At 43.1% G+C, this 25162-nt stretch overlaps 1 protein-coding gene across 2 annotated transcripts in view; it reads right to left on the bottom strand.

Annotated features, from left to right (window-relative positions):
- Positions 1 to 25162, bottom strand: part of mdga2 (MAM domain containing glycosylphosphatidylinositol anchor 2) — a 1081316-nt gene that overhangs the window by 428542 nt on the left and 627612 nt on the right. For both annotated transcript variants that reach the window (XM_033027338.1, XM_033027337.1), the window contains exon 7: positions 3773 to 4102. In XM_033027338.1, coding sequence (XP_032883229.1) covers positions 3773 to 4102 — 330 coding nt within the window. The remainder of the gene's footprint in view (positions 1 to 3772; positions 4103 to 25162) is intronic.

Here is a 25162-nt window from a genome sequence, read left to right as displayed (position 1 = left end):
GTGTTAATGTTCGGGGATCGCTGGTCGATGCAGACTCAGTGGGCCTATGAGCCGATGGGCCTGTTTCCACGCTGTATCCCTAAACTAAACTAAACTCTCCCACAGAGATAAGCTGCAAACTCTGTACAGTCAACATCCAAATCCAAGATCAAACGCAGGTCACTGGATCTGTGAGGCATCAGCTCTACTAGATACACTGTGCTGCTCCATGTAATCTTCTCCTTGGGATTTTTCTTTCTTTCATTCTGTATATTCTGAAAGCTCCTCTTAAATCTCTGACACTGATTCCTTAGCAAATTGCCAGTTCATTTTAGCACGCATTGTTTTCATGCCCTTAAAGCTGAACTCTTACTTAAGTGTAAGGCACACGGCTTGGACCCATTTGTCTTTTCCTCAAGTGAATATAAAATTATCTACCAGTTAGAAAAGAGAAGAGAGAACGTGACCAAGACTCACATTTCAAAACTAAACCCACTATGTTAAAGTTCATGGATGTATCATTTCAACGTAATAATATATAGTTTATTTCAAACATTATCAGATCAGATTTATCTACACTATACAATAAATTGCCTATAATATTTATTTTGTCATCAGTTTTTTCCAAAATATATATATTTCATATATTTCTTGCAAGAATAGGAGATAATTTGCAAGAGTCTTTAGTGACTTTGTATACAGATAAACAGGTTCTTAATGTTAGACAAAAGTGCTGGTGAAACTCAGCGGGTAAGGCAGCATCTATGGAGCGAAGGAAATAGGCAACGTTTTGGGTCAAAACCCTTCTTCAGACTGGGCAGTCTTCAGTCTTCAGACCAGTCAAAACCCTTCTTCAGACCTTCTTAAACAGGTTCTTAATGTTTCTAATTACATCATTGCTATATTTATTACAAGGTTGAAAAAAAAAAAAATCCTTGATTGTTGGAAATTTGAAGGTCAGTAATTATCGTCAAATCAGTCAGGTTTTTATGGATAAACAATGTGGTTTTAGTCAGAGTAGACGGATGGAGTTAACCATAGATTCAGGGCAGTGAACTGTTCTATTATAAAGTTGATTCCTGGCGCACTGCTGTGTTTGAATGCACTTGACATTTAGACTGCTTGGGAAAATGCTTTGCCACCATCCTTTGTTTCAGCTTTAACCACTATGCACAAATATTGCATACTGTAGATATACTTGACTAAAGGCTTTTGAATAATAGCAATATACAACTAGGAAATAGGCTCTTCAGCCCAAACTTGTCCATGTTGACTAAGGTGGCTTTCTGAGATATTCCCATTTGCCTGAAATTGACACAAATCCCACAAAAGCTTTACTATCCATGTTCCAGCAGAAATGTCTTTGAAACATTCCACCCGCCTTTATAATTTCCACTGGCAACTCGTTCCATATAACACCTCGGCCTCTCTGTGATAAACTTGCCGTACAGGTCTAACATCTTGTACAGCTCTTCTAGAGCTATAACATGAAATCCCAACACTTGTGCTCAGTGCCTTGACCGACCGAGAGAAAGAGAGCATTCCTGGCACATGGCTGTGGTTGGAATATGGGTTAAACTTGGTTAGTTTACTTGCCCATTTCTCTCCTGCCCTAAATTCTGTTTCAAAGATGAATGATTTGGATTTACAAGGCATCTTTTCGTTGTTCTAAAGCACTTTGCAGGCAATTACTTATATTATTACATTTGATCATCTGCAATGCTCTATCTCAGGAAACATGGTGGCCAAGTTATGTGCCGCGTGGTCACGCAAAAACAAGTAATGACATGGACATTTCTTCTTTGTGATATAGCTTAAGGAATAATTATTCGCAAAGACTTTGGTGTTAACTCAAATGCTTTCATGGAATCATTCACATCCAATTGATGTTAAAGGGCAACGCTTTAACTTTTGTCTGAAAGGTATCACATTTGACAGCTGAAGGGGCTAAATGCAGTGTGCGCAAACCCCTAGAGCACATCTTAAAGTCACTGCTTTTTGTATCAGCATCTCGAGCCATGGCCAAGAAATAAAATAGTTGTGTGCATTTATAATATCAGTTATTCTCTCATCAAAGGAGGTACAAAATTAGTGAGAAGGCAATTGCAATAATAATTATGTTTACCAATTGAGACATTGGCAATGACTGCAGGAAAATAAGTGGTGAGATGTGTAAATTGTGATTATGAATTTGGAAAGCATAATGTGCACATAATGCTTCATTGACTGCAATCACAAGTCCAAGTCTATTACTTCAATCTCCCTTTCACTTTCCCTTGCTCTGCCGTCACAGTTATGCAACACTCTGTCAACTTTCCTTTTGCTTCTTCCCTCTCAGGTTTTCACCACTTCTGCCCCCTTATCACCATCCCATGCTCAATTATTTCTTGGAAAAGTCTGTGGCTTTTCCCTCTGCCTTTTTGGCATTTTCTGAAGGCAATTCCTCAGGAGAAGCAATCCAATTTTCCCCTCACGGTCGCTGTAAATGTCAGGAACTCCCTCACTTCTCATTCATCCATCTCCATCACAGACCCTTGGATTCAGTGTTTAAAGTCTTAGACTTTAGAGATACAGTGTGGAAACAGGCCCTTTGACCCGCCAAGTCTGCGCCGACCAGTGATCACTCCGTGCACTTGCATTATCCTGCACACTAGGGACAATTTACAATTTACAAATGCCAATTAACCTACAAACCTGAATGTCTTTGGAATGTGGGAGCAAACCAGAGAACCAGGAGGAAACCCACGCGATCACAGGGCGAACGTACAAACTCCATACGAGTACCCGTAGTCAGGATCAAACTTGGGTCTCTGTTGCTGTAAAAGCCCTGTCCCACTGTACGAGCTCATTCGAGAGCTCTCCCGAGAGCCCCGAGTACCTACGAGCGGCCATTACCGTCAAGCTCCGCTCCATGATCTTTGCTCCACTAGGACGTTTCCCTCCTCCAATCACCGTGCTCTATCCTCAGTCCCACCCCCCACTTCCCCCTCTGACCGAAACCTCCCTCCTCCAATCATCACGCTAAATCATCATGGTCACCTCCCCCATTGCCTGCTGACTGACGTCTCTCTCATCCAATCGGTGCCCTCGATCATCAGTACCACCCCCACTGTCTCGCGGAAAGTGGAGATTTTTTTTTAGCTTTTTTTCTTACAGCTTTAAGCTTTTAGCTTTTTTTTCACAGCTTTAAAATACGGATTACAAAACACGTCCCCCCCCCGGGATTTCCGCCCCTGCTTAATGTGGAAATGATTGCGGTTATATTATGCTGTCGAAGGCTCTATAAAAATGCAAGTTGTATCACGTAGCCGAGAAGGTGCAACATGACAATTACATGACATGACTCAAAACTGCCCTGATTGCAAAAGGGAGTTTGAGCTTTGTTTTTTTTTTACATTATATATTTTTTTAAATTATTGAACATCTTCTTCTTGTTTATTATGATATCTACTGAGTACTATGTTTACATACCTGTTGCGCAGCAGCAAGTATGAATTTTATTGTTCTGTTTTGGCATTTATGACAGTAAAACACTCTGGACAACTGGACTACTGGAAATCACCAAGTCATTGAGCCTGTTTGATTCTATTATCCAAATATCCTGCACAGATCCATCCATCTTTCCAGTCAGCCAGGGGCCACCAGCTCACCTCTAAAGCAGTAGTCCGTCACCAGTTTGGCCTCTACAGCCTACAATAATGGCAGTAGAGGCACTGCAAAGTGATGGTACAATGCAGGTAAAAGGACAATTCCAGGATAAACCAGTTATCACAAATCTTGCTCAAGTGCTCACCTGTACTGCTGGAGATATTCACATCAATGCTGATGTCAGGTACAACCTTGCTGTTCAGCGAGGCTACACAAGTGTATGTCCCAAAGTCTGTGAACCGCAGGTCGATGATGTCCAGGCTGGTTGTGCCAGGCGAGACATCGAGATCCGTTGTGGAAATAACCATCCTTTCCGAGCTCCGAAGCGGACGGCCATTCTTGAACCAGGAGAATGCCAGCTCGTCCGGGGGAATGGCCTCCACCTGACAGGAGATTTTGACCTCCCGGCCAATCTGAATGTTATCATCATCGTGGTACGGATCCGGGGTAATCCAAAAACGCCCCTTTTTCAACGCTAGGATAAAGAAAAGAGTTGATGTTCAATTTTTCTGCATAAAAAATAAAGAAAAGACAAAGGAAACATATCTCATTGTGACGAGGCCCCAATGAATTGTGCAATTTGTATGCATGACATACAACAATGTGTAATAAGGACAAAAATAGACCACTCACCCCTCAAAAATATCCTGCCGTTAAATAAAGTCAACACTGATCTGATTGTAATCTCAACTCTTCATTCTCATCCACACAATAATCTTAATCTAGCATCTGCAGCTTCTTGTGTCTCTACAATAATTGTGCACCATTCGCTAATTAAGATTCATTCAACTTCTGCATGACCCTTGGAGAGAAAACATTTTTCTCCATCTCTGTCAAAGGTGGGCCATCACTAATTCTAAAGCAGTGACCCTTAATTACAGTGTCTCCCACAATCAGAAACATCCTCTCCATATTTATCATTAAGATCTTAAATCTTTCAATCAAATTTCATCTAATTCTTCCAGGCCCAGTGAATTCAAGCTCAGTCTGTCGAAACATCTGTCTGTAGATTACCTGCTCACTCCACGCATTAGGTTAGGCAACCTTTACTGAACTGCTTCCTCACTTAAGGAAGAAGAGAAATAGTGAAGAGAGCATTCCATTAAGTTGGAATAAATTGAATTTATGAACTTATATAAGCCACCATTTCAGCTACAAGCATCAGGTGAGTGTTCATTTCTCATAATTACCTAGAATGTTAGGAACTAACAATGTTCAATGTACTAAATGTAATAATAACTTAATAGTTAATTTCGTTGATCCTTTGAGATTGAACTGTAATGATGGTATAACTGTTGATTCATTGGGCTGTGGTGAAAATAAAAATATAATGTGGTAAGGATCAAACATGTAAAGAAGATTGGTATTTCTCTAGTCACTACAGGTATTGGTTCTAATTATCTAGTCCCAACCAGGACAAATGGCCACTGTGGCACTAGCTCCTATCCCTTCTGGAGAGAAACCTTAACATTAGAAAGACACAAAATGCTGGAGTAACTCAGCGGGACAGGGAGCATCTCTGGAGAGAAGGAATGGTTGACGTTTCAGGTCGAGACCCTTCTTCAGACTGATGAAGTCTCACCTGTCCTGCTGAGTTACTCCAGCATTTTGTGTCTATCTTCGGTTTAAACCAGCATCTCCAGTTCCTTCCTACATAACCTTAGCATGAGCCCAGGGTGCAGAATAACTCACAGGTCACATTTTATGGACACATACATCACACAGACCACGCTCTTCATTTTAAGAGTAACTCACTGTGAACCACCTTTGAAATTCTGTATTATAACAGTGGTATAAAACAATGGAAATTCCATTACACTTATTTTGAGTACTTAGGAATGGAAGTCATTCATTTGATATTTGTAAAAACATTTCATTCTGTAGAAGGGTCTAGACTCGAAATGTTATCTATTCATTCCCTCCGCAAATACTGCCTGATCCACTGAGCATTGTTTTTTTCTAGTTAATCTCACTCCCCAGCTCTTAACCAGGAATTTTAAGATTATAGTTGGTCTAGGTATTCTTTAATTGTTCCATTAATCTGAGGTCTCCTCTGCTCCCTCAGGTTAATGTTCTGAAGACATTGATAATATGTATTCTTGTCAATACTTATCCATAACTACATGCCTAAAACAGTAAACGTGGTCAGTGCCACATTGCAGCTAGTAGGGCCTTGCTTTAGGCAAATTATCCAGGGTGATTCCGACATTGACCATACTTCAAATTCACTTCATTGGATGGAAGGTGTTTAGAAAGGTGCAGAAAGAGATGCAGAAGGTGCTTTCTATTTTCAAGGTGGTCAATTTGCAGGTTAACTGGGATTACAGGAGGTTAATAACTAGGCATTATGCAATCAGTAGAAAAATCAGAGGGTGGTAAGGGGGTAAGAAAATGACACGAGGGTGGCGTAAACCTTCATTAATTGAACCTGCAGAGGGTAGAGGTGACAGTAAGGTGTCGCACATGGAAATAATTTTGTCAACACAATCAGTACAGATTGAATTGCAAAATTAGTAATAAAACTGTAGCAGTGAGAATGTTTTAACTCTTTCACCTCAGGGAAAGAGATATAAACTGAGAGGTGGAGAGGCATCTCCCATATAGCAATGTGGAGATGGAAAGTAACTGCTCCCTCTCTTTCTCCCTCTCTCTCTCTCTCTCTCTCTCTCTCTCTCTCTCTCTCTCTCTCTCTCTCTCTCTCTATGTCTCTCTCTCTCTCTCTCTCTCTCTCTCTCTCTCTCTCTCTCTCTATGTCTCTCTCTGGAGGAGAGGTGAACAAATTCATTAAGAGAGAAGGAATGGGTGACGTTTTGGGTCGAGAACCTTCTTCAAAAGAAACTCTTCCTGAAGAAGGGTCTCGACCTGAAACGTCACCCATTCCTTCTCTCCAGAGATACTGCCTGTCCTGCTGAGTTACTGCAGCATTTTACTTCGGAGTCACGCCAGGACACATGCGTGTCATATCGCTACACGCATTGCGAAACAGTCATGCAGGTGGAACGACGTTCCCCCTCAGCGGCAGAATTTAAAAGCCGGGAACTGCAGGTAAGGAATACTCTGCGTTCTTTTTTGTTCCACTTACTGTGTTACAGGTGGAGCCAATGGACAGGACAAAGAGAAATAAGAAGGCTGCGACAAAGCTGGCGGGGGAGGACCGCGGAGTTGCGGGCAGCCAGCAGCGGTCAACGGCACACGAATTGCCCGTAATGGGAACAGCTGTGCCCGACTTCGCCCCCGCACCGGCCAGATCTACACCGCGGCCGGATGGTAAGGCAAAGCAAAAATCTGACAGAGCCGTTGACTCCGATGAGTCCGACTTTCAGCAGCCGCGAGCGGCCAGTGACCGAGAGCATTGGAGCCGGTTGGAGCGGCTTAGGGAGCAGCCGCGAGCGGCCGGTGACCGAGAGCATTGGAGCCGGTTTGAGCAGCTGATGGAGCAAATGCTCCAACGTGACAAGCTCCGGGAGATGGAGGCTAGTCACTGTGGGCAATTTGTAAGTCCTACAGCAGTACCTCTTGTAGGGCTGCACAGTTCTTCTCCCTCGTCAGAGGGGAGTACTGGGGGTCACTTCTGGGCTGACCCTGAAGAGGGGTATGCAGAACAATCACCAAGTGTGCGAGGGGTGCAAGAAACCGAAAATTTACTGGACATGGTGTCCCAATTCATACAACCAGACCTAACTGGCCAAAACCTTGAACCAAAACTAGCTGCCAGTATTGACTATATGTCATTTAAGCAGCTACAAGGACAGGCATTAATGGACACCACGGCAAGACATTTACCACCAGGGAACTGTACATCACTGAATGTTCCCATTGTAAACCAGTGCATATGGAAACACGTCGGAGTAGCAATTAGAGCCAGGGACTTGAAGCTCCAAAAAGTACTGAAGGTCCTAACAGCGGGAATTACAGCTATCGCCCGAACAATAGACGAAAAAGACATGTCACAGGATCAACAGGATGCACTTGCTTTATTCTGTAACACTCAATACGAAATAAGCAGTATTAGGAAGAGTGCCATCCAACCCGCATTAGACCCTAAATTTGCAGGTCTGTGCAAACCTGGAACCCCTAAACCACCAATTCTACTATTTGGAGGTAATCTATCCAAACAAGCGAAAGAACTCGATGAGGAGGCAAAACCCTGGGGCTCATCAAAGCAACATCAGCTAAAACCTACTTCGGCCACAAACAGCACCCTTACGCACCCACCAGTCGAACAAGACAAACTGGTGAAAGCTCGAAGGCCAGGTACACTGAACATCGGTCTTTTTTAGGCCATGGCCCAGACCGGCCTTACTGGAAAATGCGCAAACCCCCAACACCAACCCAACCACAGACCCAGACACCGGCGCCTCAACGTCCACGAAGGATACTGAGAAAAAAGTAAACCTACCACTGGTAACCATGGAGGTAGGTGGGTCTGGTTCCTTACGAATTAAAGGGAGCATGGAGGTTGGTGGGAGATTACACTTCTATCTGGATGCATGGAATAAGTTAACTACCGACACTTATATTTTAAGCAGTATCCAGGGATATACCATAGAATTTATACATAAACATAACCCTCCAGTTCAGCATGTACCGAACCGAAAGTTCGTGCTTTCAGGCAAAGAAAAATCAAAAGCACACGCTGAACTGGAGCGGCTTTATGAAAAAGGGGTAATTGAAAAAACCCAACACGAATCAATGGAATTCGTGTCCAATATCTTTATCAAAAACAAAAAAGATGGTGGTTGTCGCATCATCATAGATTTGACTAATTTGAATACTTTCGTACAATATATTCATTTCAAGATGGAAACCTTTGTTACTGCTAAGCAATTGATTTCCAAAGGTTACTACATGGCAAGCATCGATTAAAAGATGCTTACTATTCAGTACCTATACGAGGTGACCACAGATGTTATTTACAATTCAACTGGATTGGTCAGCTTTGGCAGTACAGAGCACTACCTAATGGTCTAACATCAGCCCCCAGACTGTTCACAAAAAATTTGAAACCAGCCCTAGCGTTTCTACGGAAACAAAAACACATGGTGATGGCATATCTAGATGATATACTCATTGTGGGCAAAACTTTCGAATTGACTAAACAAACGGTAACAGCCACTAAACAATTATTTGAAAACCTGGGTTTTATCATCCATCCAGTTAAATCTAAATTAACGCCTTCTACCACAATGGATTATCTGGGGTTCACCATTAACTCAGTTCACATGTCAGTGACTTTGCCTAAGGAAAAGGTTACAGCCTTAACAGAGGCTTACAGTAACCTCATTGACATCAGTAAACCATCCATCAGATTGGTAGCAAGAATAATTGGCAAAATAGTGGCTGCCTTTCCAGCCACACAATTCGGACCTTTACATTATCAAAATTTACAGAGGGCAAAAATACGAGCACTCAAAATTAATGGTGGTCATTTTGACAAACCAATTAAGCTACCAACCGAGGCCATAATGGAACTAAAATGGTGGAAAGATAACATTCGGCATTGTTCCAACCCAATCATTATCAGCAACCCGTCTGTGGTACTACAAACTGATGCCAGTGCACTTGGTTGGGGTGCTACCAATTCCATCTCCAGCTGTGGAGGTAGATGGAATGCACAGGAGGCATCATTATTACAAACACTGGGCATAAACTACCTGGAAATGTTGGGTGCATTCCATGGCCTTAAGTCATATTGTTCTGGGTTATATCACCAGCATGTTAGACTACAAATTGACAATACCACCGTGGTAGCATATATCAACCACATGGGTGGAAACAAATCGACATCATGTGACAATCTGGCCAACACAATTTGGCAATAGTGTATCCAGAAAAATATTTGGATATCAGCTACCTACCTACCAGGTAAACTAAATTTAGTGGCAGACACCAGGTCACGCAAATTTAATGAAGACACCGAATGGATGTTGGATAAAAATGTATTTGCTGATATTGCAGCACGGTATGGAACACCAGATATCGATCTATTCGCATCCAGGCTTAATCACCAGTTAACAAACTATGTTTCATGGGAACCAGACCCTGGGGCAGCGGCGACAGATGCATTTTCGCTGCATTGGGGGAGATTGTTTATTTATGCATTCCCTCCTTTCTGCCTCATCAGTCGGATATTAAGGAAAATACAGCAAGACTCTGCGTCTGGTATTTTGGTAGTACCTGATTGGCCTACTCAACCATGGTTCCCTGTGATACTCAACATGGTATTAGAACCATGCATCACCATCCGGCATAGACCAAATTTACTGATTCATCCCGTAACAAGGGAAAGCCACCCATGTCATAACCATATGAACTTATTAATTTGTAGAGTTTACAAGCACCTCTACTGCATCTGGGACTGACGGACAGAACAGTGGACATTATTTCAGCGGCCCACAGACAGTCCACCAAAAAACAGTACCTGGTGTACATCAGGAAATGGGAAATGTACTGTCACAACAACAACATCAACCACAGATCAATGAACATCCCGTCTGTTCTGGAATTCCTGGCAGGCCTCTATTACGATGAGGGGCTCAGTTATAGTGCCATCAACTGTGCCAGAAGTGCTCTGTCAACATACCTATGGCAAGGAACAGAGCAGCATTCTGTTGGTAACTAAACTCATGAGGGGAATTTTTAATGTCAATCCCCCGAGAACCAGGTACTCCCAAATATGGGATGTGAGCATTGTACTAACCATGCTAAGGAACTGGTCTCCAGCTACAGCTCTGTCCCTACAGAAACTGACACTGAAAACAGTCATGCTGATGGCCTTGGTCACGGCACAAAGGGTACAGTCGCTACATAAATTAAGACCGGACAACATGACTTCTTCATCTGGTAACTTAACTTTTCACATCAATGAATTAGTCAAGCAGAACAGACAGGGGTCAGCAGGCCTTACAATAGAAGTTAGGGCCTACCCGACAGATGATCGTCTCTGTATAGTACGACACTTATAATATATGGAGTATACAAAAATCATCAGATGCAAAGAAATGGCACTTTTAATCAGCCACAAACAAGCACACAAAAAAGTGACAGTCCAGACCATCTCGAGATTCTAATAAAGGCTGGAGTGGATACTAACATTTTTAAATCTCACTCCACCAGGGCTGCAGCTACATCAGCAGCTATGCAGTTGGATGTTCCGATGGACCAAATCCTCAAGACAGCAGGATGGTCAACGGAGAAAACTTTCCAACGATTTTACCACAAACCAGTAATTAAACCTGGAACGTTTGCAGAAACAATTTTAAGTTCTGTAATATAATCTTACCCCATGAATAGGGGCTATAATTTGGTGTTAATAAATTTATCTTTGATTTCAACGTCGAATTCATGTCTAATAATGTTAACACTATTCTTCCCATAATCATCAAGGCAGATGTGATGCATGGACTCCTTTCCACGGCATTAAATCACAGAGCTTTAAAATCTTCACGTAGTCACTCAAGTGACTCCGAAGTAAAATAGTAAGATTAAACGAGAACTTACCAGTTCGAAGTTTGATCGTTATTTTATGAGGAGTGCGTTGAGGGAATACGTGCCCTCCGCTCCCACCCTTGATCATATACTCAACTGGTATCTTCTTCTCTAATCTTACTATGTTTAAGTCATTACAGTTATCTGTGATTTCACACCGCTGCTTTGAGGAATGACACGCATGTGTCCTGGCGGGGTTCTTCACGTATTCCCACAACGTACTCCTCATAAAATAACGATCAAACTTCGAACTGGTAAGTTCTCGTTTAATCTTACTATTTTGTGTCTATCTTCAGTGTATAACCAGCATCTGCAGTTCCTTTGTACACAAATTCATTAGGAGACTGGGCCTTGATACAGCATTAACGAATAAAAAACTGCGCAGAGGACAGGGAGTAAGAACATTTAAAAAAAATACCCAGCCGAGATGACAGAAGATGGCCATATTAGGTTAAAACTACAGGAGGTTGGTAGAGCCTTCAACAGAAAAATAGTGCAAGAGGCACTTTGCAGAGGTGTAATAAATGATAGTGGATGTCATCCAAACATATAGTGACTAAATGCTATCATAAATTAAATAATAGCAAACAAAGATAGACAGAGGGTTTTAATTATGAAATTCCTGTGTGGGTGCATTTTGAACATGGTAAAGGTATTAGAGCAAAGTTTATTTGGACAGTTGGTTGTCATGAAAGATATTCCCTAAAGCATGTTGATGAAAAAAAGTCATGATTGTCCTTGGGGGATTTTCAAAGCAATGGTGCAAGCACAATGCAAAAGCACATTCCCCCTGGATGAAAAGCACTGGTCATGGTCAAATGATAAGGATTCAAGTGAGAATAGTCTCTGTGTGCTGAACAAATGGGCAGAAGCATTACACTGAGATACATGCAGAAAGTATGCTGTAAAATGTGAAACACCCTCAGGACCTTCAACTGCCTCCACTACACTCCATTGCAGTCCCTAGACCATGACTGTCATCATCACCCAATTGTACAATAGTCTGCAGATTTCTGAAAACGGATACATACATTTATAAATGCTTTTCATTTTAAAATGTTGCCTGGTTGTGAAGATCGATTCCCCAATCAGTTGCTCTGGACATGTGGCGCAATGACAGACTTCACCACCAGTCAATTCTAAACACACAACCTTCAATTTATTTTGAGTACCTTATCTTCCTAATTCCACCTTAGCATTTCAAGGTTTTGTTCAGTTAACCTCTCTCTGTGCAATAATTCAAATAATTACAATTACATGTCCAAAATATAATCAACATCCACTGACCTCTACACTTGACACATGCAAACAGAAAGTATATGTCAATGGTTTATGCTAATGCACAGCATTCAGCAGAGTTCATATTTATAACATTAACAATTCACAGTACCAATTATTAGATTGTTAGTCCAGATCCCTGGCCAACTAATTGATGTTTTAACAATTGCAACCCTACATTTAAAGATGTGTTTGTCTTGGCTAGTTTTGTTTTATTCATTTCATTGAGTGGATTATTCTGAGGTAAAAAGAACTGATAGTTTGGTAAATCAGTTTGTAAATGGAACTGGTTGAAAAATTCAGGTCAAAATTAAAACTATTCTCCACCAATCCTCATCCATGTATTTTTCATACAACAAACCAGTACACACAATGCGACAGAAATGCAGTTGAAACACATCTAGCTATTTAAAAGCTGGGCTTTTGCAGCTATTCGGTGCACTCACAAGATCAGCTAATATAATATGTTTCATAGAGAAGTTTACCGATGGCAATGAGAACATCTCAATCCAAGCAGAGCAGCCCAAATAGCCAAGGGAACTATTTATCTTTTGTCATTTTCCGCATCAGGCTTGGGTTTAATAGAACCAAGCAAACGGTTGAGGGATGGTGATTGACACGGTGTGAGGTAAACAGCAAGGTAAAGTAGCTGAGAGGAGAGATGGGTCCATCACAAGATGGGGGTCAAGAAGGGGTTATCATGAACAACTAAGAGAACAGTGGATGTGGAGATCACATATGGTGAACATCGACACGTCAGAATTGAGAATGCGATAAGGATCAGAAGTGCAGGTGTGAGATGGAGGGGCATGTGGGTGCAAGATTCATGGGTGGCTTTGCAGGAATGATTTCAGGCGTTGGGAGGGAAATCAAGTCCTGTTTGTGCCCAGGGAGAAGTGCAGGGTTTACTTTGCTGGGGTCTTGTTCCAGCACAAAGTTGTAAAGATGTTGTAAAGAAACTCCTAATGATAATAACTCCTAAACAATCCAGTTTAATTGCCCTGCTTCTTAAGGAGTGATGTAGGGAAAATCTCCTCATCTCACCAACAACAGATGCAGAAATCACATCAGGCTTGCACTGGTGAATATTAATTGGAAAACCTCAGTTGAATGTCTAGAGTGAAGAGGTTCATCCTGAAGAAGGCTGTAATCACACTCTGCCCAGAAACATAAGTCCCTTTCCTCCTGGTTTTCCTTCCCCAATTCTTCCCTCCTTGCACCTCGATTCTTTGCTCCGGCCGCTGGGCCTCTCTCCTCACCAATCTCCAGAACCAAGCTTCAGTTGCAGGCTGAAGGTCTTTAACCCGCAATGCTGTCAGGCAATGGGAGGGGAACCAACCTCAGTGAGCTTTAGGTAGGACAGGCATTTGCAGCGTTGAGCACAAAACCAAAGCAGTCACTGGTACATCTCTGCTGCAGCCATTTAATCATTCAATTAGGTGTACTGGAATTCCTAGGTCACTATATTTAACAATATATTTATTTTTAATAGTGCTAAATCAAGATATCAAAAGTGGAGATGTTGCCTGCCTTGTGACTTGCACCATCTTTCCAGCAATTATTTTTCCCTCATCCTTCCAAGTTAGTCAGTCACATCCACAACTGGTGAGCTGACAGCACTTCCATTGGAGAGTACCTGTGGTAGAAGGTGAGGGGTAGTCCTCGACATACCAGTCAATAATGCATGGACTGCACTAACCGTTTTGCATACTATTTTCTTCAATTATGACTAGATCCCCTTTCAATGTACCGGATACAAGTTAGATCGGGAGAATATGATAAACTGTGCTGACCTTTGTCAGAAACCCGTTCCTGTGGGAACTCACGTTTTGCAAGAACTGACCTTGGAGATCCACTGGCCTGTTCTGAGGGGATGCATGACCCAGGTTTCAGATGGCAAACTTTCTGCTTCATTGTCTGGTATTCAATAGAATGACCCAGGTGTGACTAGCAAATTAGCCGAACATCGTGGTTGTTTAGTTTTCAATGAGACCTGGAGTCGTTAAGCTACACACTGCCCACACTGACCAGCTTACCGTACCAAGATAATCCTCCATGTCTGTATCTGGCCCATATTCCTAGAAACTTTTCCTACTCATGTACTTGTCCAAGTGCCTTAAGGGCCTGTCCCACTTGGGCATCATTTGCGCGTCACGCAGGTGGCGCTCAAAGATTTTGTGAATCCCAAAATCCTGGGGAGCCGCGCGTGACTGCACGTCACTGCCTACGCCACTACATTCACCACGTGCCATGCGCGCATCACGTGCGCGTCACGATGCGTGCGTCGTGACGCGTAAATGACGCGCAAATGATGCCCAAGTGGGACAGGCCCTTTAACAATCACCTCCTCTTGCAGTTCATTCCATATAATCACCACCATATAAGCAATATTTCATCTTTGGAGTAATCAATTTTGGTGCAGGGATAGATTCACCCATCTGTTGTCTGTGATCCGAATTAAATGCCTGCTCAATGGAAACAACTGTGATCAAACAACGCCCCAAAGAAGGTTAACTTAGGCTTGTTTCTCAAGCATGCACAATTGCTTCTTCTCGGACTGCAGCTGCACAAAGCATGCACAATTAGCAGATTCATTGCCTAATGGACCAGGAAGGACTGCTTCTCTGCATAGCTAATACACCGACTGCTTCTCAAGAGATGTGCAGCAAGCCGCAAAAGGGGACTGATCATAGTGGCCAAATCTAGTTAACAACGTTGAGTAATATTGAAGCACTGCCTAAGAAAGAGCAATAGTCAGCTATCCAGATCTAATGCTGGCCACCTCTCAGATGGGCTTTTGCCTTCTTGCAAACAATTTCCAAAGCTCAAATAAACAGCTTTAAGTTTGACTATTCAATTTCAGCTGTGCATTGTGATGTTACAATCTACCTAGGTCTTCCCACAAAAAACCTTCAAAGCCTCCTCATCTCTTCAGGATTGCCTTAAACTCACAGAGCAAGTTATTGTAGAATACAACACCCAGTGCATACAAGGCAAGGGATCTACATTGAAACTAACTGTAAACTGCAGTGCCAAAGCATGAGGCAGGTACAGCTTATGACCCAGAACCTGTCTACTCTGCAAATAAATCTACTGTGGCAGGCACATGTTTCTACTCATCGTCAGCAATCCCAGAGCAGGGTGACCTTGTAGCCCCTTGCATAATTGTACCATCTGGTCTGTTTTGGGAACCACCACTGATGGAGCTAAAAACTTTGGATCCTAACCAACCCCTCATATTTTCCTGACATGTGCAGCTCCTCCACTGCTGTAGTTGAAGGGTGTAGACAAATGGTCTCTGCCAACAATAAATGGACCAGCTTTCCGTAGACTCACTGGTACCGAGCCAATGATATGGATCTCTGCCCAGCCAGGAGGCAGTACCAGTAGCCAGCTTTACTCACCAAAATCAACGATCCTGTTCAACGATTGAACACACTTCACAGAAGAGTGCTGGAATAAAATGTCCCTTCAAAACTCCTACTATACCCCCATCGAAGACTACTGCCCTGTTTCATACCACTTGCCTGTACATTTCTCTAGCATTATTAGTAGCGTTATCTTCATTTTTTGACGCATGGTCAATTCCTATCCTACCCCAAGATCACGGCAAAGACCTCCCACAAATAAAGCTAATCAATACGACTTTTCCGTCTTGCCAACAAATATGCCATGTCAATTGCCTCTAATCATTCTGGGTGTCCCCAGAGAACATTTGTCCCCTGTCCCCCCCATGATTTCTGCCCATGTAACTATGTATCTCAAATCCGACCACAGTTATTAAAAGCGTCTCAGCACGCAATCTTTACTTCAAACACCGAAGCCAACCTGTGAACTATAAATGCAAATCACAGTGGCTTGCTTGCTTCGGTAGGAGGAAAGATGATGGAGAGAAGTTCTTGCACTGGAAAATATTTGGCCCCAAAGGACAAAAGATCTCAGGACTGACTCAAAGTTTCTGGTGGCCACGGGAGGCGACAGGACAAGGTGGTACTCCCTCGACTGCAACATCACAGGAAAAATGGGAACTTGAATGTGAACAGAAGAATACCGGAAGGAAGTTGCCAGTCGCCAGTGAAGTCACAAACACTGCATAAACATAAAATCCCAGGGACTGGAGCCACACGTATAATGTCAGTCTTAGATTATGCAGTATTAAACAGAATATGCAGCAAATAATATCATGCTGTCCAATCCACCATGCTGGTGTTAATTCCACTCCACTCTCACCAACTGTTTTCCTTCATCATCTCGTCATCTTTATCATCATCTATTCCATTCCCCTTCACTTGCTTTTCAAGCCTCTCATTTTTACTTCCGCTACTTCCGTGACATTGAATCCACAACCTCAGCATTCCTTGGGTAAGAATTTTTCTAGGTAATCTATTTATGGACTCAGAGTTATACATGACAGAAACCGGCCCTTTGGTCCAACTCGTCCATGTCAAACAAGATCCCACATCTAAGCAAGTGTTATTTGCCCTTGTTTTGCCCATATCCTTCTCAAACTTTCCTATGTATGTACCTGTCCAAATGTCGCTTATTGTTATTGTCATTGTATCTGCCTCAATTACTTCCTCTGGCAGCTTGTTTTATATACCTACCATCCTCATTGTGGAATGGTTGATTTTCAGGTTCCTATTCAATCTTTCCCCTCTCACCTTAAACTGATGCCCTCTAGATCTTTTATTCTTCTACCCGAGGTAAAAGACAATGGGCATTCACCTCATATCTATTCCTCTCATGATTTCATTCATCTCTAAAAGATCACCCCTTAGACTCCTGTGCTCCAAAGAATAAAGTCCTAGCTTGCCCACACTCGCTCGATAGTTCAGGCACTCATGCTAGAATTAATCTTATAAAATCCTTTTAATTTTGATTCCTTGGTGGCTATGTTACATTGAAGTCCTCTGATTTTGATCTTCCGTTTTATTAAATGTAAATGCATTCACAAACTTCGATGTGCTACCATTAGTTTGAAGAGAAATCAGAAAAATCCAGGGCCCTTGGACAACCGTCCTGGGATTCCTTTTAATTAATTTGCTTCATTCCAGTTTCCTCTCCAGCCCGAGGCCAGACTCAGTGACAGATAGGATCCCTTTCTGTGGAACTTGACCACTAAATCCTATTTGAAAACAGAAAAATGAAACATTTGCTTATCCAATAGTTGCACGGTGACACAATGGTAATGTTGCTGCCTTACTGCGTCAGAGACCTAGGTCTGTACGGAATTTATATGTTCTTCCCGTGACCTGCGTAGGATTGCTCCGGAATTTCCGGTTACCTCCCACACTCCAATTTGTAGGTTAATTGGCTCGGTATAATTGAAAATTGTCCCTAGTGTGTGTAAGATAGTGTTAGTGTGCGGAGATCGCTCGTCGGCGCGGACTTGTTGGGCCGAAGGGCTCGTTTCTGCGCTGTATCTCTAGACTAAACTGAACATTCTCCATCATCTCTGTTAAACCACTGTTGGTTAAGAGCTACCTTTCACAGAACTGTGCCCTCTCTCTCTCAAATTATTTATAATTTCTAAGTGTTCACTTATTCTGTCCCCGATGATGAACTCCAGCTGTGTTTCCATTATTGATGATAACTTCACTGGCTTGGAAATACCTAAGCCATTTGTTCAATTGCCTAATGTCAAATCCTGCATGATTTCTAAGACCATGCATCACCCATTACCAAAAGTTAATCGATTTGTGTTCTAATAAAAATGGTCATTGTGGCCGGGCTCCAGTTCCTGCCTCAGATCTCTATACAGGCTATACATAAATGTTTCATCCAGCTGGCTTACCACACCTGCATTGCTGAAAGTCCAGACTGTAAATCAAACTACCCGTCCGTGCTCTCGCATGGGCTCAGTTTCAAAACTAGACACCGGCAATTGTGTGAGCATTGGTCATATTATAGTTTAATTTATGGTCATGTGTATCGAGGTACAGTGAAAAGCTTTTTGTTGCATGGTAACCAATCAGTGGAAAGACTGTACATGATTACAATCGAACCATCCACAGTGCACAGATGCATAATAAAGGAATAACATTTAGTGCAAGATAAAGTCCAGTAAAGTCTGATTAGACAGTAAAGTCCAGTTAAATCCTTTGCCCTCTCTGAATGGTGACATTCGTGGATTATACCCAAACCTGTCATCTCTCCATTTAGCAGCAGCAGTGACAATGAAAGAGGTTTCATTTCAAGCCAACCTTCTCCCTCAAGACTCTCCTGTTGCCACTCATATATCCCTCCCTCCTATCAGCCATGATCATATTGAATGGCGGTGCAGGCTCAAAGGGCCGAATGGCCTACTCCTGCACCTATTTTCTATGTTTCTATGTCTATGTTTCCCAGGAATGTATTATAGATTCTCCACCACATTGTGTGATTGTTTACCAAGTCTATTGCTCATCAATTGTTTGATGCCACCTTTCTTCCATCTTCCTTCACCTGGTTTCCCTTTCCTCTCCTCGTTTCATCGCTTTATTACCTCTCTTGCTGACCACCCACCTATCCATGTATTTTCTTGAACTCTCCTCTCAAGGTCCTTTGCTTGATAACACCTCAATTTTTGTTTTCTCTGGATTTTCGCAATTTTCCATCAATTTCTACCAATTCTGATTGCCTACTCTTGGCTTCTGCATCAGATTGCTGGTCAGTTACAAAGTTAGGCATTGTTTTGAACTACATGTGCCCACTAAAACGGGTTCACTAATTGCCACACTTATTTTATCTAGGACCCTTGCAATCAGCAAGACCGTTTACTTGCCTGTGAGGAATCTAGATTAAAACCAAGTTCCAACAGGATAGGTTGAGCGTTAAAATTAATAAACTACCTTTATCTCCATTTTGAAGTATTTTTGAGTCTTTCAAAAATATACTCTTGCTTCTAGTCTTAAATCTTCAAATAAACTATCATCAATTTTGCCAAATTGAGGTCCAAATCTGTGGATCTCAGTAGGTGAAACTATTCATTAATCCTTCCATGGATACATTTTTTTTAGATAATACTGTAATTTAATTTCTAGAATAATTCCACTGTTGGCCTGCAGACATTTCAACTGATAACATGTTCTGCCTATTCCTCCCTCATCCTTTGAAAGTTAATCTTAATTAAATTCAAGACCTTCTTTCTCTCCTTCAAGGCTGATTGAATTCATCATCATATTAAGACGACTGCTCCCTGGATATGGTCTTACTACTAGATTATTAACTATTTCCAGTTCATTACTTCTACCTAAATCAAGTATCACCTGTTCCCTTGTTGGAACAAAACCATAATGGTTGGGGAAGCTAACTGCAAAATCAATCTACATCCTTTTTCATTTCGGTTGTTAGCTATCTTCACACGAGTAAAGATTTTCTCCTTACTGCCTGTGCGTCTGATGTGGCTTTTGCCTGAATATTCACTCTTTAACAGGTAATATTGGAATTTCTTAGCAGGTCAGGCAGCATCTGCAGAGAAAGAAAGAGGTTAACAATTTCAGGCCCTTTGTCAGAACTGGAACAAGTCTCAAAGGAGAACAAGCAGTGCCGGATTTACGTATAAGCTAAACAAGCTATAGCCTAGGGCCCCCACTTTCTAGGGGGCCCCCCGAAAAAATTGATGGGCCTCGAGGTCTAGGGGGGCCTCCAGCCAAGGCAGAACACCTACCGTTCAACTCTGGGCGGCCCCCCTCTCAATCTCTCTCTCTCCATCTCCCCCTGCTATCCGTGTCCGGGCCGCCGGGCTCTGCTCGCTCCTCATCCGCCGGCACGGCAGGCCGCCTTGCACATGCGCACAACCACGGCCAGCACATCATCGGCCGCCCTGCGCATGCGCACTGCAACGGCAACTGGTCGGCGCTGGGCACTTTCTCCCTCGCTTTAAATTGTGGGAGATTTGGCCGCCATGGCTGTCCGGTCGTTGGGGGCCTCACAAGTGGAACAGCTTAGGGCCTCTCTTCATCTAAATCCGGCACTGAGAACAAGTGTTACTGTAAGCTGCAGAGAAAGCCGAGAGCAAACAAATGGGAAGATCTGTGACAGGGTGGGGATGCGGAGTGATGGAGTGTCACAAGTGATGGTGCTGGTGGAAGTGAGACCAGCCCACCCGGTGAAGACGAGTGAATTGGAATCTGAATTACCATGAGTGAACCAAGAAAAAGTGCATTATCAGAATAAATATGAAATAACGCACTACTCGGGTATTGGATTTTATTCTTTGTAAGTCTGATGTCTGAGCACCGTGATGCGTCTTGATCTCCCACTAAATGCTATACCGTAGTAAGAGCCTTGGTATTCTACATCTGAAATTCATTGCAACTGATCATTGAGCTGGAAACCGTGCAAAGAATATTAATGAGAATGTTGCCAGGACTTAAGGACCTGAGCTATTGAGGGACATTGGGCAGGCAAGGACTTTATTCCTTCGAGCGCAGGAGGCTGAAGGGTGATCTTATGGAGATGCATCAAATAAAAGTGGGAATAGACTGCACAGCATCTTTTCCCCAAGGTAGGGGAATCAGAAACCAGAGGACATAGGTTTAAGGTGATGATCAAGGTTTAATAGGAGAAGGGGCAATGTTTTCATTGATGATAGTGGGGATATGGAACGAGGTGCCAGAGGAGATAGTTGAGGCAGGTTCCACAACAGCAGAAGGGTGGCGCAGCAGTAGATTTGCGACCTTACAGCACCGGAGACCTGGGTTCAATCCCGACTACAGGTGCTGCCTGTACAGAGTTAGTACGTTCTCCCCGTGGCCATGTGGGTTTTCTCCGAGATCTTTGGTTTCCTCCCACACTCCAAAGATGTACAGGTATGTAGGTAAATTGGCTCGGTAAATGTAAAACGTGTCCCTGGCTGGTTGCATTGTGGTCTGGTTCGGCAACTTAAACGTCCAGGAGTAAAAATGACTACAAAATGTTGTGACCACTGCCCAGACCATCACCGACTTTGACCTCCTCACCGTTGAAGGGATCTATCTTAGTCGCTGCCTCAAAAAGGCAGCCAAAATCATTATGGACCCACACCATCCTGGCCACACACTCATCTCACCATTGCAATCGGGAAGAAGGTACAGGAGCCTGAAAACTGTAATGTCCAGGTTCCGGAACAGCTTCTTCCCTACAGCCATCAGGCTATTATGCGGCGCTGGCTCGAAGGGCCGAATGGTCTACTCCTGCACCTATTGTCTATTAAACACAACAATGAATAAGCTCTGAGCTCTGAACTGCAAAAGACTATATTATCATTGCATTATATTTGTTATTTTCTTTTTTTTCTCTTCCCCCATTATGTACTGTTTACATATTCACATATTCTGTTGTGCTGCAGCAAGTACGAATTTCATTGTCCCATCCAGGACATATGACAATAAAGCACTCTTGTCTTGTCTCTAGTGTGTAGGATAGTGTTAATATGCGGGGATCACTGGTCAGCGTGGATGTGATGGGCTGAAGGGCTTGTTTCCGCGTCGTATCTCTAAATTAAACCAAACCGCAATTAAAAGACACTTGGACAGTTACATGGATAAGATAGGTTGAGACGAATACGGTTTAAATATAGTCAAATGGGACTGGTTTAGATCCGACATCAAGGTCGGCATGATTGATATGGGCTGAAGGGCCTGTTTGTGTGCTCTATGGCCCTATGTCTGTGCTGAGGAAGCACAATGGGTTTATCAGAGATAGACTAATTTTGCTTCGGATTTTGTAGAAATGGAGTTGTTAAGAGCAGCATGAAGTTTAACACTACTGCAGAAATCATCACTGTAATGCTAGAGAGAGCTTGGTTTGTGCAAATTAACCATCATGCGTACTGCATAATAGATTACACTTCAAAAATACTACATGCTATAAGGTTCTCGGGGTATATTTAGGTGAAAGTTGTAAGTTTTTTCTGTTAAGCATCCTGGCCTGGACTCGACAACCTGGACTCGTGGCTCAGAGGAAGAAATGGAGCAATCGTTATTTCATTATCATTTCTTGTGGTGATGAATCAAAGCAAAGCTAATTGTATCTCACCACTGCTGAAAGAGAGATGCATTTATTGTCAGAACACACGATCCGTAAAGAAAGTGTTCTAACTAAGTATAATGTGAAAAGTTTAAATTTAGAACTGTAATGCTATATGCACTTTTTTAGTGCCCTTAGGACTGCAAAGAAGGCATATTATTTATTACTTCAATAATTATTTCAGTATCATGCTTGGTCAAAGTAGCAAGGGTCATGGATGTAATCTTAATGGATTATAGATTTCTTATCTCCTTTGATCTCACATGCTTAGTTATAATTGTTGCCAAAAGATACAGCATCATTTTCCTCAAGTAAAATGTGAAAAGAAATCCATGTAAAGATTATATGTTTGTAATAATTGAAAAGTAAAAGGTTAGACAGGCATTAGCGAAGCAATAAATACGGTTAAAGTTATTTGAAGCTTTGACTTCTGAGTATAATGTTGAAATGGGAACTATAAAGAAAAGTGCAGAAATCAATATTCTACTGTCAGGTCGCTTAACAAAAATATGTAAGCAGTATCTGGTCCAGAGATGATCCCCCACCATTTCAGTCAGGACTGGGGTCACCTACACACATGAATGTTATTACTAACAATATGGGGTAATCAATTGTCTGCTTTATCCAGAGCTTCAGTAGAAACGAAGAACTGCAAATGGTAATACACAAAAGGACACAAAATGCTGGAGTAACTCAGCAGCATCCCTTGGAGAACATGCATAGGTGAGGTTTTGGATCGTGCCCCTCCTCAGTATTTAGTCAATAAACCATAGTAAGAACATCGGCTCGAAATCTCTGGTGATTGAAGATAACACGGAGATTCATCAGCAGATGCACACCTGATAAAGGTCTTAAACATCCAAGTATAAAGGGCCTGTCCCACTTAAGCAATTTTTTTGGCGATTGTCACAGTCGTGCCAGGTCGCCGAAAAAGTGACGACTGGACCCCCCATACGACAAGCTACGACAACCTACCACCTAATCGACGTCAAGCTACGGCAAGCTACCGACAGCCGGTGACCCATGAGGACGTCCACCTGGGACAACCTACGACCACACTGACGAGAACCTACGACAACCAAAGTCAACCTACGTCCACCCGCGACAAGCTACGACAAGAAATGATCCTGTCGGCGACAACTGAAGACAATTCAGTCGCCGGTACCTGTCGCCGGTTGACGTAGGTTGACGTAGGTAGTCGCCAATGGAATTCACCTAAGTCAGCGCCCGGCGACAACCAACGTAACCTGGCAACAACCAACATCACCTGGCGACAATCTACGACGGCACCTACGACAGGAGAAGCAAGCTATGTCAAGCCCACAGTCGCCAAAACGTTTTGAACATTTCAAAATCCTGCAGCGACCAGAAAAACGTTACAACTCTTTTGTTGACTTGAGGAGATTACTCACGACCATACATGCATCACCACTCAACCTTATGAAAACAGCCTAGTTGCCAAAAAAAATTGCCTAAGTGGAACAGGGGCTTAACATAGCTAAGGCATAGCAAGAACTTTTTGTCCGGCACTGTGTGTCCATCTTTCTAAAGCTTCCCTTTAGCTCACAAACACTCCTGGTCCTACCCAAAAAACATGCAATTTGCTAGTTTCTCCCCTCATGCCCTCTGTCAATGAGACTCACTTCCTATTGCTTTAATCTCTGCTCTTCACCTCTGCTCTGAGAGTGATCTGATTATTCCCTTGGATAACCATTCTATTTGGACTCTGAAATCTTGTGCTATTTTCTTACCTAATTCAATCACCGAGTTAATTGAATTATTCAACCATAGCATAGCAGCACTATTGACTATTTAAGGTACTACATAAACAGAGTGCATTTTGTGAACACAGTGAACATTCAACAATGTTTTAACAGTTTAACAAAGATTTCAATAATGATACAAAACTCTACTCAATAAACCATAGTTACTTTCCCCTGCAAGCACAGGAGATGCAACGCCTGTCCCTAAACCTCCTCCCTCAACTCTGTCCAGGGACCTTGACAGTCCTTTCCGATGTGGCTGAGTTTCACTTGCACAGGGCTCGAAATTAGCGGTTGCCCGGGTGCCACTGACCACTCAAAGCGCCGCCGGGCAACCTAAACACCGAGTCATTTTGCCCGGCTTGGCAACCAGATACTGGTTTGTACCGAAGACAGACACAAAAAACTGGAGTAACTCCGCGTGTCAGGCAGCATCTCTGGAGAAAAGGAACGCAACGTTTTGTGTCGGCGGTGACGGCTGTATTGCGTGGGAAAGATACTAGGTGCGGGGTGAGGAAGGGTCGGAGCAAATGAATGGCCCCGAACAGCGGCTCCATCTCCTCCTCCTCCCTCCCCCCGCCCGCCCGCCCTGATAGCGGCCGCTGCTTGCAAATGCGCTAACGGCGCTTTCAATACAAACCCTCCCGCACGCCGAGGCAGGGAGGAGGGAGGGAGGGGAAGACGGGAGGGTTTGTATTGAAAGCGCCGTTAGCGCATTTGCAAGCAGAGGCCCTTATCAGGGCGGGCGGGGTGCGGGAGGAGAAGGTGATGGAGCCGCTGTCGCGGCTGCTGCGCCGGACCCGTCATTCGCTCCGACCCTTCTGAAGCAGCTGCACAAAAGATACTATAGCTATAGGATCTTTGAGCTGCACCGATCGGCCCCGCACCTTGCTGTTGGCTGGCGGAGGAGGCAGGCGGTGGCGAGGAAATCCCAACTCCCAAGGCAGCTGTTGCTCGAGGAGCACTGACCTTCCTTCCTCCATACCTCCTCTCTCTCTCTCTCTCTCTCTCTCTCC

This window comes from Amblyraja radiata, chromosome 9, assembly GCF_010909765.2.
Source record: "Amblyraja radiata isolate CabotCenter1 chromosome 9, sAmbRad1.1.pri, whole genome shotgun sequence".
Taxonomy (NCBI): Eukaryota; Metazoa; Chordata; class Chondrichthyes; order Rajiformes; family Rajidae; genus Amblyraja; species Amblyraja radiata.
Note: the sequence above shows the minus strand (reverse complement) of the source record. Positions and strands in the feature narration are given on the sequence as shown.